Source organism: Stegostoma tigrinum, chromosome 2, assembly GCF_030684315.1.
Source record: "Stegostoma tigrinum isolate sSteTig4 chromosome 2, sSteTig4.hap1, whole genome shotgun sequence".
NCBI lineage: Eukaryota > Metazoa > Chordata > Chondrichthyes > Orectolobiformes > Stegostomatidae > Stegostoma > Stegostoma tigrinum.
Genome location: NC_081355.1, coordinates 54,328,382 through 54,347,613, shown reverse-complemented (window position 1 = coordinate 54,347,613; position 19,232 = coordinate 54,328,382). Strand labels below are relative to the sequence as shown.

At 40.2% G+C, this 19,232-nt stretch overlaps 1 protein-coding gene across 1 annotated transcript in view; it reads left to right on the top strand.

The window, feature by feature from the left end:
* Positions 1-19,232, top strand: part of dnah5 (dynein, axonemal, heavy chain 5) — a 372,198-nt gene that overhangs the window by 69,574 nt on the left and 283,392 nt on the right. The window contains exons 2-3 of the mRNA XM_048562706.2: positions 5,357-5,491; positions 13,509-13,593. Of these exons, the coding sequence (XP_048418663.2) occupies positions 5,357-5,491; positions 13,509-13,593 (220 nt within the window). The remainder of the gene's footprint in view (positions 1-5,356; positions 5,492-13,508; positions 13,594-19,232) is intronic.

Sequence of the window (19,232 nt, the reverse complement as noted above, 5' to 3'; positions counted from 1 at the left end):
TGAATCTTGTGGCAGGTATGTTACCGAGGCTAGAAGATTTGAGTTATAAGTAGAGGCTTGGTAAGCTGACACTCTTTTCCCTGGAGCATAGGAGGTTGAAGGGTGACCTTCTAGAGTTCATAAGATTATGAGGAGCATAGATAAGGTGAATTTTAGAGTTCTTTTTCCCAGGGGGATCTAAACCTAGATGGGATAGGTTTAAGATGAGTGGTGAAAGATTTAAAAGGGACCTGAGGGGAAACTTGTTCACACAGAATATTGTGAATATGTAGAATGAGCTGCTTGAGAAACTGGTAGAGATGGGTACAGTTACAACATTTAAAAACATTTGGACAGGTTCATGGATAGGAAAGATTTAGAGGGATATGGGCCAAATTCAGGCAAATGGGACTAGTTCGGTTTAGGATACCTGGTCAGCAGAGGGGGTTGGGCCGAAGGGCTTGTGTCCATGCTGCATGAGTCTATTACTCTACATTTCTATGTCTTTATCTCTTAGTGAATCTTTTGGACCTCACACTTCGTCCACTTCAAAAAAAAATCCGAGTCCCTAGGCAGATTGTGACATAGACAGGAACAAAAACAAAGTTGCTGGAAATGCTCAGCAGGTCTGGCAGCATCTGTGAAGTTCCTTCTTCAGAAGGGTTACCTGACCCGAAATGTTAACTGTGTTTTTTCCTTCACAGGTGCTGCTGAGCATGTCCAGCAACTTTGTTTTTGTTCCTGATTTACAGCATCCACAGTTCTTTTGGTTTTTATGTGACACTGACAGGTTTGGTGGTTTCATCTTCGATCATAGCAAGTTAAACTGGAAGTTAAAGTGAGAAGTTTGTCTCAAGAACAGACATTGTTGCATGACATTTAAGACATTATTTTAAAGTGTTTTTATTTCCTGAGGAGCTTTTATAAGTTTGACAAATCGCTCTTGGAAGTAATTATTCCTTCAGCAAGAGTGTATTTCTGTATCAACAACATGGAGTGTAAATATAGTTGGTAAAAATGAAACAAGGAATATTAAGCCAGAATCCGCTCTGATATAGCAGACAGCTGTATGTGAATCACAGTGGACCTTGAATATTGGATTGATAGTCAAAACATTGTGCACTTTGCCTTTACTCTTGAATGATACCTCTATCCAATATGCAAGTGTTTAAAATATTGAAGACAAGCCCTAAGTATTCATTAAAGAATAGAATCTCAGACACCATGTTATTAGTGATACAGAGTACTCTAAAGAATGAAAATCAACACTGCAATAATGTGAAAAATTTCATTAAGTAGTCCCATAGCACTGTAAACTGCAAAAAACATTATTTTAATACATGTAAAGTACCGGGAGGAGTATAAAGACAAGCAAAATACATTTCAAATATGTATTTGATAACCAAAGAAAACAATAATCAATTTAAAAATGATAACAGAATTATATTGTGACGGAATTTTTGTGAAATATTCAATCTTTATTGTCAAGACAATGGATCATAAATCCCAGATCACCTAAAGGTTGAACCAGAGTTTATATGGTCATGGTCATCACCACGCTTTTAATTCCAGCCGTTTATTGTGCCATGGTAGTTTTAGAACTTGAGTACCTAGAACATTATCAGGGACCGGATTATTAGTCCAACAACAATATCATTGTATCATCTCCTCCACCCAAGTGTGATGGACTGTATGCTTTGTGGCCATCAAGTCTTTCCAGGGCAACCTGTGAATTCCTTTGACAGAGAAACTGTCAATATACAACTGGTCTGTACTCACCTGCAATCTCAAAAGTTTCTGGTATTGCCTTTTCATAGCTAAGCTTACCCATCATGTTGTCATGGCAAGTGGAATCACATTGAAAACTTTGATGGTCAGCTAGTTTTCTCCAGCAGCTTAAATAGACTCCATCTGCTCACATGACTAAATTAATTAAGTCAATATATACCAGTCTCCTTGGCACGTGACATTTCTCTTATTGTGACTGACAAGATCATGCATGTTGTAGATTTTCCAGTTCTGAAATTACTTTAGGATTTTGGTGGATGTGTTCAGCCAAGACCTGCAATCTGATAAAAGTAACACAGATAAATCCATTTTTCACGATATTCAGCAAGCAAAGATATACCTCAAGAGCTGCTGCAATCAATGTGGTCACCTTGTTTTGTATAGGTCACAATCTTTTCATCATGTTTAACCTGGAGCAGTGAGTAACCTACCCCTTCCTGCAACAGAGGCAGAGGATTCCTCTGAGTATCATTTATTATTAAAGCCTTTAGTTTTGCCCATTATTGACCAGCTGCAAGTTATCTGCCAAACTCGTGCACATGATTCTGATGATCCAGCATGCCACTCGATGATCTTTATTCTAATTTTCTTTTTCCTGTTGTGATGCATCTTATCCGCATATTGAATAGAGGCTCTAAATTCCAGCACCCTCTGAAACAGATGGACTATGGTGTATCAGCACTTTGTGCATCAAAGGCCCTGAGATTTGAGTTGGCTGACCATGGTTACACTGGTCCTTCCAATAATAGGAGACAGCCTGTAGCCCCCATTATTTTTACCAGCCAAGTTGGGGCACATTACTTGTAACTACTGTCTTCTTTTTTTAATGCTCCACAGTGAAATTGAGGCATTCTCAAGGATACAAGCCTGGATAAAATTTGCAGAGACCCAGAGCTTTTCAAACGCAGTCCTGCTCTGAGCCTACTTGGCTGTGTCCAAAGGAATGTAACACACTGTTTGGTATTGGTTTAGTTGTAGGAGGTTGTGGAAACTTTATATGTTTAGACATCAGTCTGTCTTTGGCCTCCACTCCAGAACCTTTTATCAGGGTTAGTCTCCTAGCCCTCACCTATCGAGGTATCTCCAAGACAGTGGAGCCAATTGCCTTGCTGGGAGTTTGGACCATGAGTGCCCAGGGCTTGTCCAAATGCTTAAGGGCCTGCTCTTGTGGCTGGGACTTTGTCAGCAGTGTGCTCTTCCTGATTTCTTAATTGGAATTGCAAAACAATTCTTCTTTCTCTCTTTCTGATTTCAATGTGATTGTAATAAAAAATTTAAGTGTCAACAGTGTGTTAAAGTGCCTGCCTTGTAAACAGGAGACCCTGAGTCGAATCTCCTTGGTGCCTTACTTATTAGGCTTGTATGGTGTAGGGGTGGTATCTCTACACAAAGAGCATCCCACCAAAACCCAGACCACCACCCTACACATCCTTAGACGTTATAGACAATTTAGCATAGCCACATAAGTTGCACAGCTTTAGACTATTGGAGGAAACCAAACAACTGGCAGAAACCCATGCAGACATGGGGAGAGTGTGTGAATTCCACACAGGCAGTCGCCAGAGGTAAGAATCGAATCTGGGTTCCTGGAGCTATGAAGCAGCAGTGATAACTGCTATAACAAATTGTGGAGCTGGATGAACACAGCAGGCCAAGCAGCATCTTGGGAGCACAAAAGCTGACATTTCGGGCCTAGACCCTTCATCAGAAAAGGGGGAGGGGAAGAGGGTTCTGAAATAAGTAGGGAGAGAGGGGGAGGCGGATCAAAGATGGATGGAGGAGAAGGTAGGTGGAGAAGAGAGTATAGGTGGGGACGTAGGGAAGAGATAGGTCAGTCTGGGGAGGACGGACAAGTCAAGAGGGCGGGATTAGGTTAGTAGGTAGGAAATTGAAGTGTGGCTTGAGGTGGGAGGACGGGATAGATGAGAGGAAGAACAGGTTAGGGAAGCGGGGACGAGCTGGGCTGGTTTTGGGATGTAGTGGGGGGAGGGGAGATTTTGAAGCTTGTGAAATCCACATTGATACCATTGGGCTGCAGGGTTCCCACACAGAATATAAGTCGCTGTTCCTGCAACCTTCGGGTGGCTTCATTGTTGCACTGCAGGAAGCCCAGGATGGATATGCCATCTAAGGAATGGGAGGGGGAGTTAAAATGGTTTGCAACTGGGAGGTGTAGTTGTTTATTGCGAACCGAGCGTAGGTGTTCTGCAAAGCGGCCCGTAAGCCTCCGCTTGGTTTCCCTGAGGTGCAGGAGGCCACAACGGGTACAGCGGATACAGTATACCAGATTGGCAGGTGTGCAGACGAACATCTGTTTGATGTGGAAAGTCATCTTGGGGCCTGGGATGGGGGTGAGCGAAGAGGTGTGGGGGCAGGTGTAGCACTTCTGTGGTTGCAGCAACAAGTGCCGGGTGTGGGGGGGCGGGGGTTGGAGGGGAGTGTGGAGCAGACAAGGGAGTCCCAGAGAGAGTGATCTCTCTGGAAGGCAGACAAGGGCGGGATGGAAAAGTGTCTTTGGTGGTGTGGTCGGATTATAGATGGCGGAAGTGTCGGAGGATGATGCGTTGGATCCGGAGGTTGGTGGGGTGGTATGTGAGCATGAGGGGCATTCTCTTTTGGCGGTTATTGCAGGGACGGGGTGTGAGGGATGTGTTGCGGGAAATGCGGGAGGCACGGTTGAGAGCGTTCTCGACCACTGCGGGGTGAAGTTGCCGTCCTTGAAGAATCAGGACATCTGGGATGAACCCTGAAGCCCAATGGTATCAATGTAGATTTTACAAGCTTCAAAATCTCCCCTCCCCAATGAGGCCCAAAACCAGCCCAGCTCGCCTGTTCTTCCTCTCATCTATCCCCTCTTCCCACCTCAAGTGGCACCTCCATTTTTTTCCTACTAACCTCATCCTGCCCCCTTGACCTGTCCACCCTCCCTACCTCCCCACCAATACTCTTCTCTCCACCTATCTTCTCCTCCATTCATCTTCGATCCGCCTCCCCCTCTCTCCCTATTTATTTCAGAACCCTCTCCCCATCCCCCGTTGCTGATGAAGGGTCTAGGCCCGAAACGTTAGCTTTTGTGCTCCCAAGATGCTGCTTGGCCTCTTGTGTTCATCCAGCTCCACACTTTGTTATCTCGGATTCTCCAGCATCTGCAGTTCCCATTATCAGTGATAACTGCTGACTAACTATGCTACTCTCTTCCTTCTGAAGTTTCAGGAATATGCTGAATCATGCTACTTTATCAGTGTATATAGATGCACCATGAACTCTAATGTAAGAATTTACAAATATATATATTTTAGAAGTTAACAGTTTTATTGCTTTCTCAGTAACGGATAATGAGGGTATCAATTTGCAGAACTATGAATATCATTTTTTGTAAAAATAGTTAATGTTTTAAATTGAGGGAGGCGATTGTAGTTTAGTTAAACCAAGAGACCTGCAATTTTACTGTTCTTTTTGTATCATTCCTGGCAGTTTGTATAGCATGAGAACAGGTGTCAAAACAGTGTGAAAGGTATAATTATGCAATTTGTGAAAAGGGAATAATGTAGTTGCTAGTTTTGTAACTGGAAAACTGTTTCCCTTGCAGCAAAAGCTAAAAGAGGAAAGAGAAGCTAAACGGGCTCAGTTGGATGGTAAACATGATTATATTTTGGAAGTTGTGGCTGCATGTCTTGGCCTGGAGAAAATTGAGGTGGAAGATGCCATTCTGGAAGGTTCCCAGGTAAACCTTTTTTTTACTTAATTAAAAAATATAACAAGAGGAATTGTGATCAAGACCGCTGTTTCAGGGGTTCAGTACAATTTCAGAAGTTTGACTCAGTCTCAGTGCAGCCAGTGTTTCAAAGTATTTCACTTGTCACCAATGCATCAAGCAGCCTGAATAATATATCACACAGTTGCCGTAAGATAATACCATACACTTCATTCAGAATGAAAGAGAAAAGATCTAACAATCAAATGTCTACCCAATATCGACAGCATGCCTATTTGCTAGCAACTCTCCATAAAAGAGGAAATAAATTTTTGGGCAATTTTTAGTGTTGTTCGTAGATTTGGAAGTGGAACAGAATGAGGAGCAATCAGGAGACGTCAGGTGCAAATAGGAGCTGGCAGTAAGTCATGAAGAGCAACTGATTAAGGTGTAAGTTAGTCAGGCTATACTCCATTGAACACAGTTTGCAAAATAGACCCAAAGTCATCAAAGTTCAAACCCATAGTATTTGTGGTGTAGCACTTCTAGAAATTATGTTTAAGCTACAATACCTCCGCTGAGGTGTTTTTCAGTAATATAAAGAGGTGCAGTAACCAAAATCCAGCTGTCTAAAAACTGGAATTGTTGAAAAACCAGATACACTCTTCTGTGTGGATGCTGCTCAACAGTTACGGTGTTTGGATAATTTACCGTATCTGTTTCTATTTTGTCACGTGCGTCTCAATTACCAACTTCCAGCAACAGAATACTGGGATCAATGATGTGTCTTATCATTATAACACTATCATTTAGTCTTTTTCATTCCATGACTTGAATTTTCTGTTTTGAAGTTAAAATATAGCTCTGGCCATCTTAGATGTGTCACCTCCATCAGTTGAGTTTATGGAGATAATCCAGTGCTCAAAATACTATAGATTAGATTAGATTAGATTAGATTCCCTACAGTGTGGAAACAGGCCCTTCGGCCCCACAGGTCCACACTGCCCCTTGCAGCATCCCACCCAGACCCATCCCCCTATAACCCACACACACCCCTGAACACTACGGGCAATTTAGCACGGCCAACCCACCTAGTCAGCACATCTTTGGGCTGTGGGAAGAAACTGGAGCACCCGGAGGAAACCCACGCAGACACGGGGAGAATGTGCAAACTCCACACAGACAGTTACCCAGGGCTGGAATTGAACCTGGGTACCTGGTGCTATGAGGCTACAGTGCTAACCACTGAGTCACCGTGCTGCCCCGACTTTGGTTGAGAACACCCTTGAACTGCATGATGACAGGCCTGCTTTCATCTGGATTAGTTGCAGTGGTGGTGTCCTGTGACCTTTAATTGGTCCTTAATTTGCCATTTAAGGGCCTCAGATGAAATCACCTGTGCAACTACCAAATTGCCCTGGAAAACTGGTCACTCCCATGATTCAATCAAAATAAGTAAATAAATTATTGAAAACAAAACTTTTGTTGCTAACTTATAGTTTGTGTGTTGTGCTCAATTTAAATTGTATGTTGCCTAGGAAATTTAAGATTGTCTTGTGTTGTGGATGTTAAGCTTATGGAGTTTGATAATTGTTGAGGATATTGATAACTTCTTCTTCTGAGAATTGAAATCCCTTGTTTGTGTCAATGCAAATGTGGAAATTAATATTGGTACCTGAACGCATCTCAGGTAATGAAGGATTTAATAAGAACGGAAAAGTAGCTCCTGAAGCTTAGGAAAGCCGCCCTCAAGAAATGTTAAGAGGAGGTCTTGGTGAGGGAAGAAAATATGCATATATTTTTACTCTGGAGGGATCAACTGCTTATTTTGAATGCAAACTTAATGAATGGCAAGTTAAACACTGAATTACATGTGGCTCGTCCCTGCTGACACCTTCCAGGTTTGAATGTTCTAGGATCACATTTTTCTTTTATTTATTCACGAGATGTGGGTGTTGCTGGCTAGGCCAGCATTTATTGTTTATCACTGATTGCCAGCAGGCAGTTAAGACTCTGGAGTCACATGTAGGTCAGACCAGGTAAGGATGGCAGATTTCATTCTCCAAAGGACATTAATGAGTTATGTGGGGGTTTTCTTACTATAATAAACCATGAGGCCAGCTCTTTATCCCAGAATTATTTTTTATTGAATTGAAATTTCATCATCTGCCAGGATGGGATTTGAACCTATGGCCCCAGAACATTATCAATTGGAAAGAAAACAAAAACAGTAGTGCAAAATAAAAGTCTGCTCAGCCAGTGTGGTATGTTGGATAGAGGTTGCACTGAACTTCCAGCCAGCTGGTCAATAACAAAGAGAACACTAAAAGAAACGTGTTCGTATAGGAGCAGGTGTCTTGACGGCTGTGAGGGAATTCCTGTGCTACCTAACCTCCTCAAGTTCAGTTCCTCAGAGGATAGTGCCTACTTTTCCATTTCATTCTGACACAAGACATCCCTAACCATCTCTGCCCTGACTCTGTCAAGTCCTGGAATTTCTTCCTTAACAGCACCTGCACCACACAAACTGCAGTGGTTGATAGGGTAGCTCAACAGCACCTTTTCAAGGAAAATAAGATTGGACAATAAATGCTGGCCTAACCAGTGGCATCTACATTCTGTGAATAAATATAAAGCAAAAAATAAATCTGTCTGGGGTATGCTACATTGCACCACCTGACCGGCCTAAGCATCTGGATCGCATCTAATGAAGCCCTATGGTGTACTCTACAGTGGCTGCTGTGGAAGCATGTGCAGTGTCTGCCTCTCCCCTTTGTTAGTGTATGGTTGCCTGATGGGTGGCATGAGGCAGGCTTTGAGGAGGTAGCCCTTGTCACTGAGTGACCGTCCCTGTACACATGGACTGGTGGGCTCACTGAAAAATTTGCCACCCTTGAGTTTTCCTGAATGTAGGTGCCATGACAGCTATTTTGAAAACATGTTGTCATGCTTGCCAAATTTTTGTTGTGACAAACAGCAATAAACTTGATCAGAGAGGACACCTTTCACAATATTCAACTTGACTGCTGAAAGCACTGTCTTTGCAACATGCCACTGTTCATAAGCTGCAGATGCAGTCTTCCAAACACATAGTGAGAGCTATTTGAGAAAGCAAATGCTTGCAAGTGTGCTCTCACCTGCTGCTGACAACATAGCTGATCTGTCGCAGGCACTGGAGTATCCTATCCCTTTCTATCTGTTATTGGCTTTTTTATTCATACAAGTTCATTTTTGTCAATCTTGTATCAAAAGTAAGATGAAAAGACACTATAATGCTTATAGTTGGACCTAGGGGAAAGTGTTTAAAGAGCTCAGAGATGAACTAAATCAAAGTTGTTATGTCCTTGACTGCTTTTATTTCTTGCCATAGTTTCACTGTGATGAAAATGTACGATTTAACAGGTCATCCAAAATCCAAGAAAATTCAATCCAGCGTGATCTTTGCCCTGATTTTGGGTATCAGACATGTAGTCTACCATTTTTTGCTGTAGATTTCATACCTGGATTTTCATGCACTCCATACAAAAGTGAAAATGGCAGCCAGGACCCGATTCTGTAATTCCTGTACCATTCCTGGTGTTTCTCATTTACACCAGTGAGGGTTAGGTTCTGTTATGAGTATGTACCATTCGCCCCTGACCTGACTAGCTCCCTTGCATTTATAGGCATATCCTAGTCCTCTGCAATTTTCATTGTTGTGTACAAGCCCTGTTAACAGTAACTGCATTCTAGGGCAGAAATCAAGGAAGAAATAATCGGAGTTTGTCAAAAGGGTGCAGCAATTATCATGGATTTTAACCTACACCTACATATTGATGAGAAAACCATCTGGGGAAAAAACGTGTAGATGAGGAATTCATTGATTGTTTTGAGACAGTTTCTTAGACCAGCATTCTACAGTACCAGCCAGAGAGCAAGCTATACGAGACCTGATTTTGATCAACAAGGTAGGAGTAACAACTGACCTCAGAGTGAAAGCACCCCAGATAGCAGTGATCTTAAACGTATAGTTTAAGGGAGAGAATTATGTGCCCAAGACTACTACCTTTGAGTTTAGAAAGAGTAGTTATGAGGGCATAAAAACAGAGCTATCAAAAGTCAATTGGCAATTCAGATTAAGGATTAGGTCAGTAGAACTACAGCAGCAAACATTTAAAAGGATATTCCTGAAAGTGCAGAATAGATGCATTCCAACAAATATGAAAAGTTCTAAGGCTCAGGTCCGCTATCGGTGGTTAAGTAAAAGGTCAAAGACAGTATCAGACACAAAGATAGGAAGATTGTCAGAAAACTAGCAAAATATAAAAAAAACTGTAAACAATTCCAAAGATTAATAAACAGGAAAAATTAGAGTATGAGAAAATATTACTCTAAATATAAAAGCAAATGGGAAAATTATTTCCAGATATTTAAAGAAGAAAAGATATGATAAAGTAAGTGTTCATCCTATGGAAATTATTCTAGGGCATCAGGGATAGAAGAAAGGAGTTGGCAGGTGAATTGAATAGATATTTTGCATTGGTCTTTATTAAACAGCATAGAGGTAACATACCGGAAATAGCTATAAATCAGGAATTGAAAGAGAGTGGGGATCACAAGACAATGACAATCACAGAGATAATAAAATGTGAGGCTGGATGAACACAGCAGGCCCAGCAGCATCTCAGGATCACAAAAGCTGAGACGTAGTTCTGAGTAAATTCCCTCACCAGATGAGGTTAATCTGATAGACTCTCCTTCTCAATGTTGCCTCCCTACCAGAAGTATGATGACCCTCAAATTAGACCACCACTAATTATCTCTCTTTGAGAGAACAGCTCTATGGTCTGTTAGGACAATGGCAGCTTTATCTTTACCTTTACTGAGTAAATTATTGAAACTGCAAAATGACAAGAGCTGGAGTCCGGATAGATTTCATCCGAGGGTCTTAAAAGAAGTAGCCAGTGTGATAATTGATGAGTTGGTTTTAATATTTCTAAATATTAAATTCGGGGAAGGTTACTTTTGGAAAATAGCTAATGTAACTCTTTCTCTCAAAAAGAGAGAGAAGCAGAAAATAGGAAACTACAGATCAGTTAGTTTAACAATTGACATGAGCAAGATGTTAGAAGCTAATATTAACGACATTATAAAACAACCCCTGGATTAGATTAAGATAATCAGGCAGACCCAACGTGATGTTGTCAAAGGGAAATAATGCTTAACTAATTTATGTATGATTTAAACAGGTATTCCAAAATCTAAGAACATTCAAACTCCAGCATCGTCCAAGGCCTGTAGATTTCTGATAGCAATTGTGAATTCTGTCATTTTTGCTTCAGCTTTCTTTGCAGATTTGCATGTCTGGATTTTCATGCCCTCCATACAGGAGTGAAAGTGACCACCAGGGCATCTTGGTGTCTTGTCTTTGAAGAAGTAACTTGTTCTGTGGATAAAGGAGGTCCAGTTGATGTGTAGTAACTTGGGTTCTGAATGTATTTGATAAGGTGCTGTATTGAAGTTATTGTTGAAAGTAAAAGCTTGTGATGTTGAGGGTAATATGTTGGCTTTGTAGAAGGTTGGCTGGCAAGTAGGAAGCAGAAACAGGGAATAAATAGATAGGCAGGTCTCACAAGTACTGCGTCACATGCGTTAGTGCTGTGGCTTGAACTCTACAATTATTTAAATGATTTGGATAAGGGAACTGAAGGCATAGAGCTAAATTTCCTGAGGACTTGAAGGTGTCTAGGAAAATTAATTGTGAAGAAGAGATAATGAGTCTTCGAAGTGACATAGATAGATTTAGTGATTGGACAAAGATCTATTTAAATGCTGAGAGTTTGCTGAGTTCTGAGATATAGAGAGATCCGTGTGCCCCAATGTAGAAATTGCAAGAGCTACCATGCAGGTACAGAAATTAATCAGAAAGCAAATAGAAGCTTACATTTTATTGCAAATGAAATTGAATGCAAGAGTGGAGAGGTTATGCTTTAGTTATATAGGGCAATGGTGAGCCTACATTTGGATTACTGTACACCGTACTTGTCATCGTACTTGCAGAGGGATGGTAACACATTAGAAGGAGTTCAGAAAAGACTTATGAGACCACAACTTGGTTTGCCTTCTGTGGAAAGGCAGGCCGGTATCCTTTGGAGTTTAAAAGGGTCAGTGGTGTCTTAATTGAAACTTGCATGATCCTGATGGGACTTGACTGGGTAGATGTGGGAAAGGATGTTTCTGCATATGTCAATCAGAACTGGAGGTCATGGTGTAAAAATAAGAAGCTGCCATTGAAGTCAGAGATGAGGAAACAATTTTCTCTGAGAGGGTTGTGAGTGTTTGGAATTCCCTTCCTCAAAAGACAGTGGGTACAGAATCACAAAATATTTTAAAGGTGGAGGCAGATAGATTCTTGAATGCCAAGGGGATAAATGATTATCTGGAGTATGCAGGAATGTAGAGTTAAGATTAAAATCAGACCAGCTGTTATCTTATTGAGTGACAGAGCAGGCTTGAAGAGCTGAATGGCTTATGCTTGTTCATTCCCTGTAAGTTTATTGTATCAGGCTAGCTTTTCAAAGCGACATGGTTCACTGCATCTTCTCACTGTTATGAACCATATTGTCTCCGTGAGAACCTTCTGAAATGTAAGTGCAGAAGGTCTTGCATATTCCCCCCCATGCCAAGCAATTCTGCCACATGACCCTATGGACCTTCAATCTTACCATGACATCTTATGCCCTTCACTCATCAATATTGCCCCTAATACCCGGCTGGTTAAGATATGATCCACTCCAACTACCCTAGTTCACCTCCCGTGCTAAGATATAACCCGTCATCCACCCTGTAAACCTTGACGCCCCATATCATTGCTATAGTACTTCTGTGACCATGCATAGTCTATACACTCTGTAGAACCACTTGAGTCCTATAGTGAAAACAGAATGTGTGAAAGAATGCTTTTTGAAATTAGCTGTCATTCATTGAGAAGTTTTCAATTTTGTGGGAAGCTCCATTTACTATAGACCAATGAAAGTTAAATCATCCAAACCATTTAAAATGTCGACAGCAAAAACTGTAAGTGCTTCAGACCTGTTCAAACTTGTGTAAATGGACATTGCAAAATTATGCATTAATTATAGACTTGTCAATCAATAGCATTTTACTCTGGGCTTGGCTCAATTACCAGTCTAATGGATATTTGAGCTGTTTGCCAAAAATGAATTATGAGCTTGTGACTCATGAGTTAAGTTAACTTAAGCGCACTTGATTGACCCCAAAAAATTATTATGGGCTAAATTACAGCACTGATGCTGCCTCCTGCTGAGGACAGTAGAAAAATAAACATGGGGTGCTTTCTACAAAATGTGGATGATCTGCTCTGCCAAGGTATTACCTGAAATGCACATTACAACTGTGTCAACTTTGGCTCAGTAGGTGCACTTCTTACCTTTACATCAGGCAGCAAAGGATCCACAATTGCAGAAATGTGAGAATAGAATCTTGGTTGGCATTTAGTGCCGTTTTGAAAGTACGATGCACTGTTGGAGGTGAAGCCTTTTGGATGAGCTGTTCATTAATGGCCCCATCACAAGAAAAATCCCATAGCTCTGTTCAAGTAAGAGCTGGGAGTTTTCCCCCAATGCCCTGGCAAGTATTTAGTCCTCACTCAACATCACCAAAAGATTATCTAGTAATTTGTTCCATTGCTGTTTGTAGAATGTTTCCCTGTTTGGATTGATTGCCATATTTTGCACAATGCTTTTCAAAACTGTTCATTTGTTTCCAAGCATTTCAGAACTTTGAGGCTGTGAAAGGCTATAGATATATGCAATTCTTTCTTTGTTATTTGATAAATGTGAAGAGGAATTGGGTAATTTGCAGTGGTCAAAATCATTAATAGAATATATGCTATCTTCAATTTCCTTAAAGTGTTTTTGGTTTATGAAGTTAATCTGATTGCCATTTTAATAAAATTTCATTTGATAATATTTACCTTAGAAAATATTCCTCCACATTAATTTACAAGTTACAATTTTTGGCCTCTTTGCTTCTTTTAATGTTACAGATTGAACGTGTCGATTCATTTTTTGCTGCAGGAGGACTTCCTCATCTCATGTTTTATTATCAAGAAATAGAACCAACTGAAACAGGTAACAAAAACAAGTAAAAGATTAAGTGAACTACTCCTATCCCTGACAATGCTAACTGAGCGATTTAGAGTTAGAAAATTAAGCATTTCTATATACTTTTGTATTTCTTTCAGTACTACTGATAACAAATCACATTCTCATAAAAAGCTATCCAAGTAACAATGTCGTTCAGCTTTTTCTTAGCACTGAGATTTTGAAGTGTACTGTTGTGTTCAAGGAGAGATCTTTGACACTGTACAGCTTTCAGAAAGCTAGTTGCAATTAGAGTACTTACTCAGTTCACTGATGGTGTCTAACATAATGGTTCATATGAATTCTGCATTGTCATCCATCTCAATGTGTGATGTTTTTGCCAAGGTACAGTTCCAACTGCATTGGTTAGCCCGTGATACTGTGTCTTTAGTGGTAATTATTTATGACACTAACATCAGCAGGATATTTGATCGTTGAAGGCATCTGTACATTTGAACCCCATCCTATATTTGTCCATAGTCCATCTCTGTGTGAACACTGTATTAGTAGTAGCTAGAAGCAGCAACATAGGTCAGTTTTCCAGCAATGATGAAGCTACTCACCATGACCCCTGCTGAAAAGAACTAACTAGAAATAAACAAAGGGATTGTGATCTGTATGATGCAGTTTCTACTGAGATACACTTGTTAAGTTATCATGGGCTTTTAGTTGCTCAGAAACCATGAACATGTTTGAGTTTTTAGAACTGAGAAGTGTTGTTTTTACACAGGCATCAAACTTTATTAAAATTTACAACTCCCTGTTGGCCTGCTTTGTATTATATCCCTCTCTCTTGAAATATCCTGTGGATTGGCAATATGAAACGTTTGTATAGTATTGTGTTTATTGTGCTGGGGTAGCAATCAGTATGGTGGCAATTCACATTTCACTTTGGTAAATTGTCAAATTAAATTAGCACTTGAAAACTAATCTTGATGATTGTTGGATTATATTGTCAAAGTGAAACAGTCAGCTATGCTGGTGCACAATCTGGTTTTGAATAAATAATTATATTTTTAAGTTGTTAAAACTATCCGTCTGTTAGAGATATTGGAAGGAAATCTGTACCATGGTTGCTGTTATATTGGTAAAATTGTATCCAAATCATTTTCATCCTAATATCTTGTCCATCCTGGCAAGTTATCATAAAATCCTACTGATGTTCATTAATCAGATTTGGCAGAATCCAAAAACCATCATATTTTAAAATTCACTCCATAGGAAGTGCCCATGCAGGATAAAGTAACTGATATTCTGCGTAATATTGATGTAATTTACCTTTGTTGATACCACAAAATTGTTGATTATAAATTGATTGCCTGTTTGATTTCTATGCTGTTGAGCTTTCATTAAGCTCAATTCCAAAATGGTTTCTCTTTCTTTTGTAAATATATTACTTGTATCAAATAGATTTTGTCCATTCTGACTGCTGTGCACTTGAAATTTGCCACGTAGTATGTTACTGGCACAGTAGATTATTAATGGAGCATGAAAAGATTTTGAAGGGCACAAGTTACAATTGCGGTTTCAACCAGTATTCAGGCTGCCCTCATCTGGTAAACTAAATTTTAAAAAAGCTTATGGTATTGGAATGTTTCCTCATAGGGAGAAAAATCACTCATGGTAGACCCATATAACTGAAGCATATCTGTGCTGCTTTCATTTCTTCTTCAGAATGAAATTCAACGTGGAGGAGCATGGATTCATCAGCCGATAGAGGTTTATAGGTGTAATCAGCAGGAAATATCCTTGCTAATAGGAACAAATTACTGCAGATGCTGTAATCTGAACTGAAAACAAAAAATGCTGGAGATCACAGTGGATCAGGCAGAATCTGTGGAGTGAAAGCAAGCTAACGTTTCGTGTCTAGATGACTCTTCATCTTAGCACCAATGGTAACTTTACTAGCTAAGTCCTGAAGAACGTTTATTCTGGAATGGGCCCATGGCAGGTAGTTAAAGAGAAGAGAGAAAATTGTTGTTGACCCCACCCATACCAGCCAACCCATCACCGAATTATCTGGTAGACGTAACCATTGTGGTGATGAAGAATCATTTAGATTTGAAACATTAGCTTGCTTTCTCTCCATTGATTCTGCATGACCTGCTATGATCGCCAGCATTTTTTGTTTTCAATATCCTTGCTGATGTTTGATCAGATGACATTGATGCTTCTGGAGCCCGGAGTCAATATTAAGGATTCCCAGAGTCACTCCCTCCTGAATGTACATCGCTGTACATTTACTAATCATTTTAAATATATATTAATATTGGTAGATAGAAGATTTTATGATTGGAAGCATGATAAACAACCTCAAGCATCACCTTTTCCGAGCTACAGTCAGCTCTGTAGAAGATTCACTGGATCTGAAATGTTAACTGCTTTCTTTTCACAGATCCCATAAGACGTGCTGAGTTTCTGCAGCAACTTATGGTTTTGTTTAAGATTTGCAACATCTGCAGTTCTTTATTTTAGTGCAGTTGTGCTGGCTGCTTAACATCATTGCTGACAGTTTCACAATCTTTATAGTTAACCTCGTTTCAGTTTGCACAGATGCCCATCAGTAATGGCAGAACAATGATGTACAGTCAGGAGGGAGTGGCCCTGGGAGTCTTTAACACTGACTTTGGACTCCATGAGCACTCATGTCAGAAACAGTCAGCAAGGATATCTAAATATGTTGATGTTAATTATCACTTATACCCTCTTTTGACTGATGAATCAGTGCTTCTCCATGTTGAGTGTCATTCAGAAGAAGTACTGAGGGTAGCAAAGACATAGAAGAGAATTTGGGATTTGGAATTTCAGAGCCTATCCCAAGAGTGGATCAATAGCACAATTGCCATGTTAGCTTGCTAAATCCTGAAGGACAGTTAGGGATGGGCAATAATTGCTGCTTCATCAGCGGTACCTTCATCCCATGAATGAATAATGAATAAAGAAATATATATTCTAGAATGGATCCATGGCAGGTGGTGAAAGAGAAGAGGGAAAATCTTTGTTGACCTCACCCTTAGCAGCCACCCATCACCAATGTATCTGGCCATGACTATTGGTAGAAGTGACCATTGTGGTGATGAAGTCTGGTCTTCCCACTGAGGACACCCTCCATTATGCTGTGCAGCATTGCCATTATGCTAAATGGGATAGACCTGGAATAGATCTACCTACACAAAGCTGATATTTATAAGGTATTGTCGGCCATCAGTTGTAGCAGGATTGTATTTCGCCACAAATTATAACCTAATGGTTTACATATCACTTGTTCTAGCATAGCATCAATGTCAGGGATTAATCTTAGTTTAATAAAGAGTGCTGGAGATCATTCTGTGAGGAACATCAGGCATAATTAAAAAGGAGGTGCCAACCTGGTGAAGTTGTAACAAAAGGCTACATACGTGCTAAAAAGTGAAAGCTACACATGGTCGAACAAAGTAATCACGCATTCAACTGATCAAATCCAGGCTCTGCATTCTTGCCAGTTATGTTTGTAAATGGTTATGGACAACTAAACATCTAACTAGACAAGGAGTTTCACAACATCCTGATGGCCAATGATTGGGGAGCCAAGCATGTATAAGACAAAGCTGCAATATTTCTAACCGATTTCAGCCAGAAGTGCTGAGTATGTGATCCATTGCAGCTACCTCATAAGAACACCTGCGTCAGAGATAACTGTTTTCAACCAATTTGAATAGAATGATAGACTTCCAACTGCTTCTTCAGCCATGCAAATTATATGGTTAATTTGGTTCACTCTGTTAAGAAGAAAAGGTAAGAAGAAAAGACTGAAGCCTTAGATGTAAAAGCTATGGGCCCTGACAATGTCCTGACTGTACTATTGAATACTAATGCTTCAGAATAAGCTGTACTTCTTATGAAAAGCTGTTCTAGTGCAACTACAACAGTAGGACCTACCCAACAATATCAGAAATTTCCCAGATATGCCTTTCCACAAAAAAAGAACAGACAAACTCCATCTGGCCAGTGACTGCTCTATTTGTTTACTCTCAAGGCCTGTGCAACATTCAAGCTTGGGCTGGTAAATGACAAGGAACATCATTTCTCATAAGTGACATGTGAATACCTGTCTTCGACAAAGAGAATCTGGCTGACTTTCTTTCACCACAGCTGATTCCAAACACCACCCCCAACCATAATCGTCATCGAGGAGGTTATCATTGACTGGAAACTGGCTACAGAAGGATGGGAATATTGCAGTGAGTAACTGACCTCCTGACTCTCCCTGAGCCTGTCTACAACACAAGGCAAAGTCAGGTTTGATAGAATACCCGTCATTTGCCTGGATGAATGCTACTCCAACAACACTGAAGAAGACATTTTTAGAACAAAGTATCTATTTGATTTTTCACCTTATTGACCATCTTAAACATTCACTCTGTCCATTACCACCACATTGTGGCTGTATTATGGCAGTGTGTGCCATTTGCAAAATACCCTGTAGCAACTTGCTAATACTTGACTTATTTACACCCGTTACTATGTGGAAAGACAAGGGCAGCCGATTCATATATACACCACTATTTGCAAAGTCCCATACAAGCTGCACACCATTATGTACCTGCTTATTCACTATCACTGGTCCATAAATCTGAAATCTCCTTCCTGCCCGGCATTAAATTAACAGCTGGATATGCTAATGAGCCAGACACCAGGGTATAAAACAACAAGGTGACGTGAAGATGCTATATGTAGCTATCTGTAACTGCAATTTTTCATCCAAGGTGTTAATAAACCTATTTGACCTTTTCAAGTAACTTGCATCAAATAGTTGCTTGCCAGAACTTTCATATTGCTGAAACTAAGCCATTTTTGTCTCAGCATTTTGCCTTATATATAAGACTTTGTAAATAGAGATACCTATATAAAGATATATAAATATAAAGAGAAAACAATATTCATACTGGCGAAGAGAGAAGTGTTGATTTATTGATTGGCAAGTAACTTGATTGACAGAGGTGTTGCCATGAAAAATGCACCAGTTTGATAATGACTGACAGTGAAGTGCCAAGGTTAGTTTAACTTTCAAATCAGACACATTGACTCTAATTGGTCAAGGCATTACCTGGAGACATGAACCAAATAATGGCTGGCACCTATTTTGTTAAGTTGAAACTAGTACTCTATGTGTACTGTCTACTAACAATATAAAAGGCCCTAGAGAATCTGCACTTCCTTCAGTTGACACTCAGAAAGCTTGAGAATGAGCTGGACATTATGGAATGTAACGCTATAATCTATTCTGGATGTCAACACACAGACTGGTGCCAATCTATTAAGTGCATGCTGAAGGAAGAGGGCACAATCAGGGTATTTCTGGATCCACAACTTGTTCACCTTTTTGAAAGAGATGCACACACAAATTTTAAACTTTAGAGGAATTGGAATCTGAAATAACATGGTCTAAGTTCTTCAAGTTAGATACCAGGCATGAATATTGGTCTGCTCACTCGATAAACAGTATTAGGAAATCACTAAGTTCACAATTATCAGAGATAATGGGAACTGCAGATGCTGGAGAATTCCAAGATAATAAAATGTGAGGCTGGATGAACACAGCAGGCCAAGCAGCATCTCAGGAGCACAAAAGCTGACGTTTCGGGCCC